The sequence below is a fragment of the Talaromyces atroroseus genome, assembly GCF_001907595.1.
Source record: "Talaromyces atroroseus strain IBT 11181 chromosome Unknown scaffold_0, whole genome shotgun sequence".
Classification (NCBI taxonomy): Eukaryota; Fungi; Ascomycota; class Eurotiomycetes; order Eurotiales; family Trichocomaceae; genus Talaromyces; species Talaromyces atroroseus.
Window position 1 is genome coordinate 757102 of NW_017971432.1, and position 14344 is coordinate 771445.

At 45.4% G+C, this 14344-nt stretch overlaps 2 protein-coding genes across 2 annotated transcripts; both read right to left on the minus strand.

The window, feature by feature from the left end:
- Positions 1-739: 739 nt before the first annotated feature.
- UA08_00265 (hypothetical protein) lies at positions 740-2846 on the minus strand (the record flags this gene model as incomplete). Its single annotated transcript, XM_020260052.1, has 5 exons — positions 740-1104; positions 1163-1560; positions 1602-1645; positions 1750-2656; positions 2767-2846. 5 exons carry the CDS (start codon positions 2844-2846, stop codon positions 740-742), a joined length of 1794 nt encoding a protein of 597 aa, XP_020123758.1.
- Positions 2847-3803: 957 nt separating this feature from the next.
- UA08_00266 (hypothetical protein) lies at positions 3804-5442 on the minus strand (the record flags this gene model as incomplete). The annotated part of the gene is made up of 4 exons (XM_020260053.1): positions 3804-4414; positions 4477-4668; positions 4710-5301; positions 5350-5442. The coding sequence occupies 4 exons, from the start codon at positions 5440-5442 to the stop codon at positions 3804-3806; spliced, it is 1488 nt and encodes a 495-aa protein (XP_020123761.1).
- Between the last annotated feature and the right edge of the window lie 8902 nt (positions 5443-14344).

The following is a 14344-nucleotide window of genomic DNA, read 5'->3' on the forward strand; positions in this document are numbered from 1 at the left end:
GCAACCTCCTCGAAGAAACCGATTATGGCGTCTTGATCAAGCGCGAAAACCGAAGCAAAATCGGCTTTAGCTTCAGAAGTAAGCTTTACATCCTGGATGATTACTTGTGTGCAACCGCCAAATGTGCCACAAGTTATGGCGAGCTCTGATCATCCCAGTTTGTGCACAACAGATCGTGGATGGCTAATAAGTATAGACTTTCCGTGAGGTGTCAGTGTTGCACCTTCACCATTAGTTCCAACGATGACGATTCCGTCCAGTCTAATGTTGATCAAAATTTCTAAGTGCTTTTGCTGGATTTCCCAGTTAATAGACTGTTTCGTCTGAGCTGAACCAGGTTAAGCTGGGAGCGTGAACTCCAGGGGGATACGGAGTTTCCTTCTTGCTGATAAATATGTCTCGATGTCTGACAAAAATACTCTCTCGTCTCGTATACTCGATTTCCAGATTGATTAATAAACGAAATACCAATAATTTCTTCCGCATCGTTAGATTTAGGCCGATATCAACAATGCTGGCTGATCTAGAGTGAAAAGAGAACAAATATGTTGCTCCCTTTGCCAAATATGAATTGAAAACCCCCTAAACGATAAGGTGGCTCATGTCTAGAATATGACCGTTACACTTCCATTTTAGAGTCGGCATTGATCCGATCTCGTCAACGCAAACAGGGGAATACTACTGGAGAAAGTTTTACACAGATTGATGATCTGAATCATACATGACGGAAGTAGCTCAATCAGACAATGGCAAAAACTCTAGTGAAGGTATCATGCATAACCTGTCTTATATCGACTCTCTGACCAGTTTCATCCTGCCTCCTTATCACTTCTTCCAAAACGTCTGCTGTGATCCCGGCATTCGATACAATGCTTTCCATGCGCTTCATTGCTGCGATGACCCATGCTCGTTGATGTGTATCATCTGATTCCACGCCTAGCATCAACAGAGGCCAGAGCATATTGATTGGCAAGGGAGAGCCAGGGCTGAAATCGCATAGGGTCTCAACTGAGTTTGAGGTACCTAGCGGAGTGCGGATTATGTTTTCTGTGACCTCCTGGATGGCGCACAGCGCGACATCTAATTCAGGTGTACGTGGAAGGTCTATGATATTAATGTAGGGGTTAGCCAGGTAGAATGAAGTATAGAAACTCTTGCTTACTCTTATACGCCACGCGATGCAAATGCACAAAACATGCGTGGTAATTGGCATAGCAGACCATCAACATCCTCGTCAAGTTATTTGCCAACGAAGGGGAAAGGAACGGTGGCACTAATTTGCATGCAATGGCATGATCCATGAGGGGTGGTCGCTGAAGCCAAAGCGCCTTGATGTCTTTGCTAATTTTCTGGGCAATTATCATAACCTCGGTCTCATCTTCTACAGTGCCGCGAGAGCGGTGCCAGGGGTCAATTCTTGAGATGCGGCCCATGAAGGATTGCACTTTTTGAAAGAATGAATAGGCCGGGCGTGAAAGCACATCTTCCAAAACAGTTTCTGCATCTTCGAGGCCACCGCTAAGTGTTTCGGGAGGAGATTCCATGTCTAGTAGTAAATTACTATCCTCATTTAGAAAGAGACCCTCGCCTCCAGCACTCACGGCACGGCCATCAAGTAGTCGCAACCATGATAATAGACACTTCTCTGTTTATAAACAGGGCCAATAAGCAAGTCATTCAAATGAAACAATCAAAATGGTGATACGGACCAGTGATACTAAGACCTTCACTTCGAACATGTTGAATTACCTGAAAAGCGTCCCGCAGATTGCCATGTGCCTTATAAACATCATCGTCCAGAAGGTCGATATATGTCAACAAAAAGATAGTAGCTAGAATATGATTGAGTTCAACGGTAAGAAGATTCTGATCCTTGGTAACCTTTGCGAGCAGTTTTGTGAGCATATCCCTGGAAAAAGCATAGTATTGTGCGTATATAGTCCGCCTTCTTGATCCTGGCGAGTCTAGCTGCAGAGCAGCAAAAGCCATGACTGCATTCTTAACCATATCAGACTTTTGGCACATGTAAACAAGCATTTTTCTCATTCGGGACCATCTAAAACTCGTCTCAACTGGGGCTAGGATCGGTGGTGCATTAGAGTGGGCAAATAATTCAGATAAATCAGTTTCGCTGATGTTGACACTGGAACCTTCAGGTGATAAACTTGCATCGCCACTAAGCCATCTATCACCTGGAGAACGTGGTGTTTTACATGATGTTTGGACCGTTCTTCGGCCCGTCTCGGACCGCGCTGGGAGTATTGGTATATGCGGCTGTTCACGCAAAGAATTCAGGACATCAAGGGGAGACGAGGCTGTAGGAAATGGCAGTGTAGAAGAATCATTGTCCCAGAGAAAGCTCGCATAATTGAATATTTCATTGAAGTCTGCTTCTGGAAGAGATTGTTGCTGCGGTGGTGGTAGTTCTGACAACTGCTGTGACTGTTGCAGCGGCTGTTGTTTTTGCGGCGGCGATTGCGATCGTGAGCGTTGCCTTTGTCGTTTTCCACGATTATTCAAGTACGCTGGCTTGGATTTTGAGGTTTCTATCCCCGGGACAGTGAAAGAGGAATCCGGTGGCCATGAACATGCGAGGCGAAGTCGAGTACAATGTCCACATCTAGGATGGACCTCGTTACAACGGACTTTTCTCCGTCTATTGAGATATTCGTTCTATTAATGTTCTTATATTCCTTTATTTTTTCATTTTCAGGTTCTCACCAAGTCCATTACATCATGCGGCGAGTGATGATGGGCAAATCTTACCGACAAGTCAGACACCCTGTCCGAGTCCTCGCGACACGAGGGCGGTGCTCAGGATCATGCTGCTGCCATTGATGAAACATGCTGATCGATGGGTAGCACAGAGATCCTGCAACAGGCGGGGCACCGATGTTATTTCCAACGGAATGTCGGATGGAAGACTGAAGAAGGGAATTTGCGGGGAAATTACCCCAGGTTTTATGGTGGGCCATCGCGCATCAAGGTGCCTAGGTACAGGCCAATCACCCTCGTCCGTTGGCTTATTTCCTCTTTTGTTTGGTGTTATCAATATGAATCATCACAGTGAATGAATATTCACACCAGAAGGTTACTATTTCAACGCTTTTGAGTCAGAAATAAAGAATTTGTTTATCATTGCTCATTATCTGTCATATACCTCGTCATTGACTTAGTCTGTACTGTTAAAACCAGTTCTTTTACCCCTTTATCTTTCGATTATCTCAATATTTCCTGAAGGGAATAATGTTGCACCACGATGGAAACAAATCAGCAAAGCAAAATAGCAAAAAGCAAAGCGAGGCAAAAGCCAAAAACCTGTAGGTGAAACAGGTAATCGTTATAGACAAGAAACAGAGAAGTGGAATACGACTTGAGACTTTATATCCTCGTATAAACATCCGAAAGATTCGGCGAAAGAGAACAGAATCAGGTTGCATCACTTTGTCTGCATTTGTGTGACGAATAAACCATATTCTGCCTCCTAGAGCCGAGCAACGAAAATAGAGATGAGATGAGATGAAAAGGAGGGGGGATTAGGGCCGTCTAAGTCGCACTGAAATGCACGACTAATATGTCGAGGTTCTTGAAATCAGAAAGCCACTCAGCATTTTCTTTCAAAATAAGCAATCCATTTAGTTCGTAGCTTCGTTATTAAATGTGAGGCATCATCCATACCGAAAAATGATGAACCCCTTTACATACTTGGGCCGGCACCACCATCGGGGCGGTGCAAAACATGAGGGTGGCTCAATGAACCAGTCCGGAAAGGCAGGTTGCCCATGTTCATCATATCAACTTCACTAGGTCGTGTAAGGTCCGGCTGTGTACGTAGGCGACATTTCTTGGGCATGAGGCGAAGGGTATGTCGTGTATGCCGGATAAGCAATCTGAGATGTCACTTGACGGCTAGCCCCATGAAAGTCGACAGGTGAAAACATGTTTTGTTGAAAAGCGGGAGACCAATCAGCAAAAGATATCGATGCTTCTGCTTGTGCGTGAGCTGAGGTTTGGCTGATGGCCTGCATTTGCTCAGCTGGGGTGGAAGTTGTGAACTGTGAATGATCCATGAACTGATTGTGGGTGGGGGTGAGGATTGCTCCGGTTATATGCGTAGTAGATAAGCTTCGGCGGATCATCTCGGGCTGTGACGATCGAAAGTCTGGCGTTGGTTGTCCCTGGCTCGTGAAGCTCAGGTCAGGGGCCATTTGATAACCGGGTGCTGTGTTGTCCAGTTGCAGGCCATGTTGGGGCATACCAGCAGCCATTTCGCTAGGACTTTGCGGGTCGTCAGGCAGAGGCTCATCAGAAGATTCAGGTGGAGTGAGTACACCGGACACTTGTTCATCATCAGATTCTGGCTCTCTTCTTTTGGCTCCTTCATGATCCGTGACAGAGATACGGGCGGTTTCATCTAATTCAAGTCGGCACCGTTAACCTTGGAAGTAGGGAATACCTTGAGTTATTGAGACTTACCAACTTCATCCCTCTCATACCGCTCTTCGAGTCTTCGGACTCGGAACACTTCGTCTAGGATCGTGGCTCTCTCAGGAGGCTTGATATGTCGTCTGACGTCGTTCGCAGTCTCCTGAAGTTTGTCTGCGGTAATTCCCATAGGTAGAAGGCATTGGACGATATGGACGAGAAGCTTTAGTCGGACTGTTATATCTGTCAGTATTTCAGTCACAGCATAACGAGCGTTATCTTACAATCTTTCTTAAGGTGGTCAGGCTCTCTGTGTATAACATCACGAGGCCACCAGTCAGGTTTGGTTTTTTCGGGATCTCCTTTCTCACCAGGAGGAGCACCTGCGCGTGGCTTCCCGCCATTGTAAGGATGTTTGACCTGCTTGCGAGGCTCAATGAGTTTAATGAAGTTCTTGGCCAGCATACGGCAGTTGAGTTGCTGCAATCGCCTGAAGGCACTCTCATAGTATGCAGTCACTTTTTGTCTGTCACCGATCTTAAGGGTTATCATGGCATCTTCCTCGTTATCGGAGTCTATGTAGGAAACGGCAAGAGGCTCTGCGCGAAATGCAGTTCGCCGTCTCTTCGGTTGGCCTGCACGCCTGGAGTGTCCCCTAGGACTAGAGCTAGGGCGCGGACTGTAGGCAGTATGCGGAGAAAGCAGAGAATTCTGCTGATTCTGCAGAACAAAGTTATTCTTTGCAGCTAGAAATTCTTCCTTTGCCTGGGCACTAAAGACGGTCGTACGAAGGTTAGATGCCTCTCTAACATTTCCCGACCTGTCTAAGTATACCATGGCCCAGTATTGGGGAATAGGTCCTGTGAAAATTACATCCTATATTCAATTAGTATGTGTTAATTCGAGGGGAATGCGCATACGAACGGGTTCAGGTGTCTCGAATGGGCTATAGTCTTCAGAAGGAAGACGTGCCCCGGCCTTGACGTGACCGCTTGATGGAGATGCTCTTACAACCATGTTGCATATATCGATAGCACTTCCAATATTTCTGGCGCAAGCACTTATAAAAGTACAAGAAGAAGCCTCCTGTATAAACGCCGGAGCGTGGTCGGTTCGGAAGAGTGTGCCCAGTGACGATGATCTTGCTGGGAAAGGCAATGCCGCCTATTTTGTTTTGTAGAAGTTGAATAAGCAAATCAGTCATCTCAAGCAGGAAAATTAGAAGCAGAGATGCCTTACAAATATGTATGATACGCTCGAAAAGGTAATAACCACGATGACCACCCAGAGAACAAATTTTCAGGGTGAGAGCAGAATGCAATAGTAATCGAGAACAAGCAAAGCCCAATGAGAAATCACGACTTCTCAAATGATTAAGGCGACGACAAAGGGGAACGACAGACGAGCGTTGTGTATGAGCAACAGAAAGCCACAGGCTAAGCGAACGAAATCAGAAGATCACCAAGTGACTGTCAAACACATTGAACATGTGAGAAAGTTGAAGGTGAAATGGCATGGCATTGATGTGCCCTTTATATCTTATGAACTACGGCCTGTTGATCTGCTTAGGACCCATGGCGCAGGTAGCTAGGTTAAGCGATAAGTTACCGTCTTACATCTAAGATAGACGGTGGAGAACCACACCCAGGCTCAAGGAACACTAGAGAACTAGTCTCTTCAAAATGTTCAGTCCAGACAAGCGGTGCTTTGGGGTGTATTGGTGCGGATATGTCGTGTCCGGGCCCTTTTAGCTTCGGCGGAACAAATTGAAAGATTTCCGTGATGAGCCCAGCATTCACTAGTAAAATCTCAAGTTAGCGAGAGGTACATGGAACTTGCGCCAGAAGCCACCACTATGTATGTACCAAGACAAACAGAGTTACGTGGAGAAGGAAGCAGGTCATTGTAAGAGGTCGATCCACCAAAGTAAAAATGCTAGCTGCAGCTCGAGTCGCCGGAAGAGAGTGGACTACCAAGTGCAGCACTAGCATCTCCTCAGACTTACATGCGACGATGAAGCGAGGGATATCAGCAGCGTGACAATCCTACGTACTAAGTATGCACATGCTTCTATCGTTAGAATAGTCCTAACTCAAGCCCCATTTCGCAGGCATTTTCAATTACATGGCTGTTTCACCTGGGTCCGTCTAGTGTATCAGCGGGCATTTGGGTAAATCATAGTTAATAGGAACGGCAAGTCAAAGGCCTGAGCGATATGCTTCCGCCTTTCACGTACAACGCTATGGCTTATGGCGTCCTGCGAGGTATGCATCAATTCATCCGATCTCAAGGCATTTTTCGGATAGTCGATAAGATCGCAGTCTCCTACCCTTTATAGACTACTTGCAAGTGTTGTCTGGAAAGTGGCTCCTGCAATATTTGAAGCATACTATAGAAACCCTCCACCCTGTAGATCCTTGTAGCGTGACTTAATATGGCGTGGTCGAAGTCTTCTTTTCTTTTTCTCTCTGACTATTTTCCTCTCCCCACAACCCCCTATTTTTTTTCCCCTTCCCAGGAGTACGGTAAGGTTGAGTCCTACAGATTTTAGCCAGTCGGAGCCAAGTTTTATAGAGAGGCGTTTACATATCTGTTTGAGAATTTTAGACCGCGATCTGGCTAGTGCTCGATCTTAATAAAAAAAATTGTGAGTATAGTCTTTCTCAAATCAAGCACTCCTACGCACCGTTGTCGTAAGACATCAGCATTGAGGTTGCACCTAAGTTACTGGGATCATCCCTGTTAATTCCAAGCGACGTCCGTAGTCAAAAAAAATAAAGCTAGTGGCGGCCGTATGCATTCGCCACAGCCAACGGACTTCCGCTACGCCGTGGTCCCAAGTTTGCTTGTAGGCATGTCTGCGACTGTGAACTCGTCTTGGGTTTACTATTTACCATTCTTACGTCTGTCGCGGGCCGCCTTTGACGAGGCTGAAAGTTGGCTCCCCAGTGTAAGAATTAGTGTATGGACCACCTATTCTATAGAGCATACATAATATATGGACTCACCAGACAGACGCGCCCATAAACCAAGTTAGAGCATCGTCTGGAAGGGAACGGAGAAGGTTTCATTCTACTCCCTAGTCCGATCTGGCGGAGATTCATGACCATTCCCCGGCAGTTGTTATTGGCTGAAGGTAATGACAAGCAGCTAAATAGTAAACGCGAATACTAGCCCACCAGTGGCCTAAAAATCTGCAACCGGCGTAAGCTCCTGAGTCATATGTAGGCCAACCGCTGCCATTGGCTAGATTTTCTGAGGTCCGTGGCTTCTGCTAAAGCCTAAAAGACTTGTGAGTGCGGATTGAGCAAAGGGTGACCGAGGGAGAGGCCTGTGAGTGCGTAGTCTACTACGTACTCGTAGGGGCCCTACTGCGGCCCTAGTAAGCGTCCCCAGTGAGTGGGATGGCCGATGCACCGTTCAGCGGTCACTTTGCCAGCGGCTATTCTGCAGTTGATGACGAGAATACACAAGTCATATGCAGGAAATATTCACTCATATCTGGCGAGCATTGCTTAGTTAGCTAGACTCGTTTCAACCATGTGGACTGCCGATATTGCGGAGTTGTGGGAAGATCGGCTGACGAGAAACTCGGTGGCTGATGATGTGCGTTACGGCGTGGAGGATGACGCTAGTCCACTTTTGGTCAACAAGCGCACAGTCACTTGAGAATCAAGATGCTTTACTTCAGATCAATTACTACTTGATCATTAGTACTGCCTGATACGGGGGACACCTTATGGCTTATGCGCGGTGGTGCAGAGCGGGTGAATATTTCCTGTTTAGGAAAGCTTGTTCGCAGGGCCAGGCACGGAGTACATTGCTCATATGACGATCTTATATGTTGTATGTTTCCTGTATTATTGTTTTTTCTTTTCTCCACTTTCCTCATTCCTCCAAATGCTTTCAAATAAACAAGCGGGATAGATCAAGGGGCTAGAGTCGTCGTCATGCTTGATCAATGATTGCATGTGGCTGGTCTCTAGAGCGAGCGGGCTGTTGGCAAGTTGGAGCTAGCCCTGCAATGCACTGACATTAGATTATTATCGCTCCATCTCATCGCTAGCTAGCGCATAAGATTCTGAGAAATGAATCAGTAGCTGGCTTCAGATGCCGAGGAAGCCAAGCCACGCCGAGCGCCACCATCGTCAAAGACCACGTCAATCGGTACCTTATTGCTGGGCAGTTAGAGTGTAGGTGGCTAGCCAAAGAAGTTTTTGACCGATACTTGCATTTACATCTTCATACAGAGTGTGGATAGTAAGCCAGGACCCCGCCAAGGGCTTGCCTTCGCTTAGGCTACGAATTCGACTTATTGACCATGAGGGGCGCAGGCTTGAAGAAGTGCCATATATGATATAGTACGTACATAGATAGCCACTAGTTACAATGGAAATTAAAATAGACCACTGCGGACAAACAAGAGTGATTGGCAGCTGAAACTAGAATTTTGCCCCAATAATTATTCCAGATCACCATGATAACTTTGCCGGGGTTTGTGCCTGGTCTAGGTAGGTATCAACACCGCCGTCACACGGATGTTGCCATACAAATACACTCAACGCAGCTTTGCATAAGTTGACTTCCTGCTGTCTATAATAGCTTATATGCATTGCACTGTGACTCGGGTAGAAGTACACATCTTTGTGCCTTTGCCTCGCCAAGTACAGTGATTACCTTGTATGAATTGAATATCTAGGTACGTATTGGTTCTTGATGCCTGCGTCCAATTAGGACTCATCATTCTAGCATGATCCTATCTTAGAAGAGCAACGTAGTAGAGAGGATGTATATTATTCATTGAGGGCAAGGAAGCCTGGCATCAGATGCTGGGGACAACTCAGTTAAAAAAGCACAGACGTTGAGGACAGTCTGGATCTACCAAAATATGTATGTAGTACACCGCAGGAACTTCCACTGGGCCGAGGCAACGCCAAGACGCCTCAAGACCTGGGCTTGTACAGAGTACATCGTCCTATACTAGCAAAGCAGATTTCAACCGTCTGCCTATACCCCGTGACAGGCTTCAATTTTAGTATTGTACCATCCCCATTAACTCCCATCAATTTATTTTGTGGATAGAGGCCTTCTAATCAAAACATACATGACTATTTTCAGCTACGGAGGTTAATACGGGGAGACCCTGGGATTGAAGTGGGCCAGAGAGGTCCGAGCCCGATCAATACGGGGTTGGTAGTACGAAGCACTCCGTGCGCTCAGATAACTGGAAAAGAAAAGAGAATTTCTGAGTCAGTATGACCATGCCACGACAGCACCTGCCATCTGCCATCTGCCATCTGCCATCTAATATGTAGATCAGCGCTCAAAGTGAGGCTGAAATGATTCTTTGGCAGGTCTCGGCCCTTGGTGTTTACGTCGCGTCTCGGCTTTCTTTCCCGGTGTGAGATATCTTGCTAGAATAAACCGAGTTGAGCTAGTTGTAAAAATTGCTATTGCTACCACTACATAGAGGTTGAAAGCACTGAGAGAAACACAACGAGGTAAGACAAATAAGGGCCCATGTTCAGAATCATTACATTGGAATTCACGATCTTGATTGTTGGCTCTAAGCAGTACTTTGGGCACACAAACAGTTTACCAGAAATCACTGTGTACTAGTATCTATTTAGCGCATAGACAGCTTGGATAGTTGGGGTAGTGTGGCACACTTACATCATTGTAGAAACACTGGCATTTGATCGTGAATAACCTTGCATTTTCACTTTTGGTGTTCCATTTGGTGCGATGGTCTGTCTATTCTATATACTTCACGATTAGGCTGTCGATAAGATAGCAAGTTTTACCTTAATTTGTTACGCTTCTAATTCATGAATACTTCTTATCAAGGTCGTGAAAATGCCTTGGGAAGAGGAAATATCTGTAAAGCTCTTACGTATGGTAGACAGCAAATCTCTAAATAATATATCCTTTGTAGATTAATATCCAAATTGCAACCTATGCCTACGGCAACATATTGAGAGAAAGAATATCAACCGGAAGCCAAGACTACCCCTTCAGGACAGAGTTTGAACTAAATCTAGATAAAAAGAAGCGCCACGATATTGGCAGTCTCATTTTTTGGTTCCTGGGTTTGGCTGTAGGACTAAATCAAATTGAAATACTATCTGGATGTGTAATTGGCGTTAATTGCCCGGTACCCAGTCATCAAGCCTGTTCTCAAACGCGATTAGAGGAAGTGCGGCTATCTAGCTTCGTACCCAGCGGATGCCCCATCATAATAACCAACCCACCGGGTCCAAGCAAAACTGACAGTTAAAGTTTGAGCATGGTTTGACGCTACGAGGTACGGAGTAGACGGAAGGAAACGGATACTACTGCTTTCTACGGTCACCTAAAGTAGATTGAGTTTTCAGAGTTGAATTCAGCTTTGTCTGAATTTAGCCGTAGCAACCTGAGAAAAGCATCAAATATGGTGCTTATTGCATAATTTAGCAAGGAGCGAGCGAGCCCAGATAACCCTAGCATCGCGGTACTCCGTAGCGCGGCAGTGAATGTGGCTTATACGAAGTATGCACAACAAACGAGATTCTCCTCGTTTTTAGTCATGGCAAATATTTAATAGTTACTTGACGCTGTGTAGTCATAAAAATTGCCACGTTACGGATGAGACTGGGTTCTGTATAATTTAAAACAATCGTTCAATTGCCCAAGAGTAGGAGATTGAAGGCAGAAAAAGAAAAGAGTTAGCATCAGATTTTTACATTGTGGAGTACGAAGGTCTACCTGAAGTAACGAATTGAGCTTTTCGTTTCTTCCAAACTCGGTAGTAGGCTATATACGTCTCGTAAATTAATAGTAACTATCAAGTTCGGGCGGAGTGTGGATTGAAAGTTTTACGGTTTCGGAGATTCCCGTCGAGCCGTTCCCCGCGCCGAAGTCAAAGCGGGAGCTAGCCTAAATAGGAAGGAGAGTGTTACACCGACAGACCAACCTCGCATGTGTGAATCAACAGTTGGTGTGCACAACTGCACAGTCCAAGGATGGCACTATGGGAGTCTTACCTAATCCTGGGCAGTAAAACATGCCAGCACTAGGTTTATCAAGACGTTCCCTTGTGAAAATATGGCTTTTCCTCAAATAAGTCATGAACATATAAATGCAAGCCAAATTCGTGTTCCCCGCTAACTTGGCCTTGGAGTGAAGCAAATCCAGTCTAAGGGATGCGTATACGTATCTGATGTTATTCACAAAGAAATGCATCTTCACAACTATTGATCATCCCTCCTTTACATTGAATTGGCAAGCATACATACAGGCTCTTCCCATAGCTGACATGCGCCTAAATAAGATCCATGTAACCGTTGATGTCATAGCTAACAAGGTAACTCCATGTTACGTGCATAGTCTGTGTAATTGCTGATTGAACCGGATTTTGCTTCCATAAAGCGAGTTAGGAACCTCGAATCTTTAAGGTAGTATTACATAGCATGCAGCAGCGCTATTTGCTCGATAGTGTAGCTTTGAGTTTGAAGGCTATCTTTGCGGATTTCGTGACCATTTAGATGTACATGCATATCAGCCGACTTTGCAGGCGACTAGCGTGTATTTGCAAACCAATCTAGTATATGCAGCTTGCTGTTCACCGGTTCACAAACTAAAGTGTGACGGCCAACCAAACTAACACTACTGCCGAGAAACTATGAAAAGAAAAGAGACGAAAACGAGAACCTCTAACATTGAAACCATAAACTTGGGCTTCCGAGGCTGTGGGGACAACGGAGGTTTATTCTAATCTGACCATGTATAACTCCCTAATGACGAAACGAGCGGAATTTACGTTTAGTGGCCGACATGCTTATACTTGTCGATGTTCTTATTTCTGTAAATGCACCTGAGCATATAGCGCATTATGTATTTACCTATTGCTAGGTCATGCACTAAGGATCAAAGCCCTGCCATCTTAATCTCGCTTCTCTGGGAAACGTTGAGTAAAAGTGGGTTTCAACAATGCACACTCTATCCGTAGGCTCCGTGCGACGGGACACGACATGTTGATCGAGTCCTAAGCGATCCTTGTCCGGACCCTGCAGAGTCCAGATTGATCCTAGTATGGGTCGGAACTAATGTAATGTGTAACAGGGATGGACCCGGTAGCCCAGTAAGCTCTAGGGAACGCTTTGTGGCGGCCAACGATTCGCATTTAGGGGGCTTAGGCTTCCCGCGGAAGGACACGCATCAACCTGGACGGATTGAGATTCTACTTCTCAAGCTGAGCAGAGTGGCTGCATATTTAGGTTCTTGTAATCTTGATTTGGTTCGCTCCTAGCGTATAAACTAATGCTTTTATTTTATTTTTCTGTTTCTTTCGCATGGCCTCCATGCTGCTCCGCGAGATCCGCATAGGACTAAAAAAAGAAATGACTTGGCAGTTTGTGCACTCCAGGCATTGTACGAAGTACTCTGTACTACCATATACCCGATGGAAATTCATAAAACCCGAAAGAAAGAAATCAATAATGGGCAATGACCGCATGTTCTCTTTGATTCCAGTAAAACGCTAAAGCATGGTATTACTATTCAGTACTGATCGGCTTGGGTGGTTGTGTAATCACGGATGGCACGCTACGTGGTACGTGCTACGTAGTAAGGTACATGGAGGTACATAGTTTGTGGTGGTCCTCAAATTGGCTTAGGAGGGGTTGTTCGAGTCGAATCCAGCAAGCAAGGGATGGCTTACCCATTTTAGCTTTTACGTACACTATCTACGTGCTTAACCTCATCGCCTGGACCTTCCCCGTGACTATGATTAAGAAATAACAGCAATAATGTCTGTGGCTCCGTGTATACCTAGGTATACAAATTGCATTGCTCTGCGTGCGGCATATATGCAAGATCCAGATATGGTCCTAACTTCCGTCTCGGTTAAGAGTCGGTCTGGAATCTGACTAAGAAAATACGAAGGGGACGCCAACAAATTTCATAATCCCAGTCAATATAACTAAGTGTTAATGTTAATAAGTAGGAACTGACCACGTAGGTACGGATTACTCCGTACTAACATGTTGAAGATCTCCTCATATATTCATATGCGGTGTATCCTGAACAGCTCATGGATTTCCAAGTTCGTTCTCGAAGTGAAGCGCTCGTTCGGGATTTGAAAGCAGAAACCGAACCGAATGCAGACGCTAGCAAGGATAACGGTGCTGCAACTGAGGGGAAGGTTGGGGAGAAGGAAAAAGCAAAACGCTCTCGATTTGATGTCAAGCGCAAGTTACTTAATTTAAATCTGTAGCTAGACCCTTTAGAACCGGTTGACACAAACCTATAGTCTAGCCTCTGACGTCGAACTTCTTCAATTGATCCTCGACGTGCCAATTCAAAACCTGATTATCCCTGTCTTGTGTTGTTGTCAATTATGTACCTAAATCTTGGCCATTGAATGGAAAGGTTTTTTTCCGATAAAGTCATTCATGCAGAACAACGCTGCGTGCGTCCTGTCAAGGATTGCCATGGGAGGAACACTGGTAGTGTTGACCCTCGCAACTGCATCACGAGACTGATAGTTAACTTGCCTAGCTCGATCTTAGCACTGGAAACTATAGCATGGATATTTATTGGGGTGTGACGGATGATGTCAAAGACACGAGTAATTCCAATGGTAGGCTTCTATTATTTCACCGAGATCCAAATTTGCGCAGGTGAAAAAAAACAAGAAAAGAAAAAGAAAAAAACAATTTGGCGTTGAAGTAATAAATACAGGTTGTATACAAAATAATCTTCGCCCCCTGTTCCTTGTGGTTTCGGCCTGAATCCCGGCATTCCCGGCATCCAAAGCTCGAAAGGAGGTCTAGACAACTAAAAAAAGCAAGTGACAAACAGCCAAGAAAGGCAATAAAAACCAGCAACTGGGATTGTTCGGTTCATCCGGGGCATTGGTCCTGTTTCACGCGCACAGACA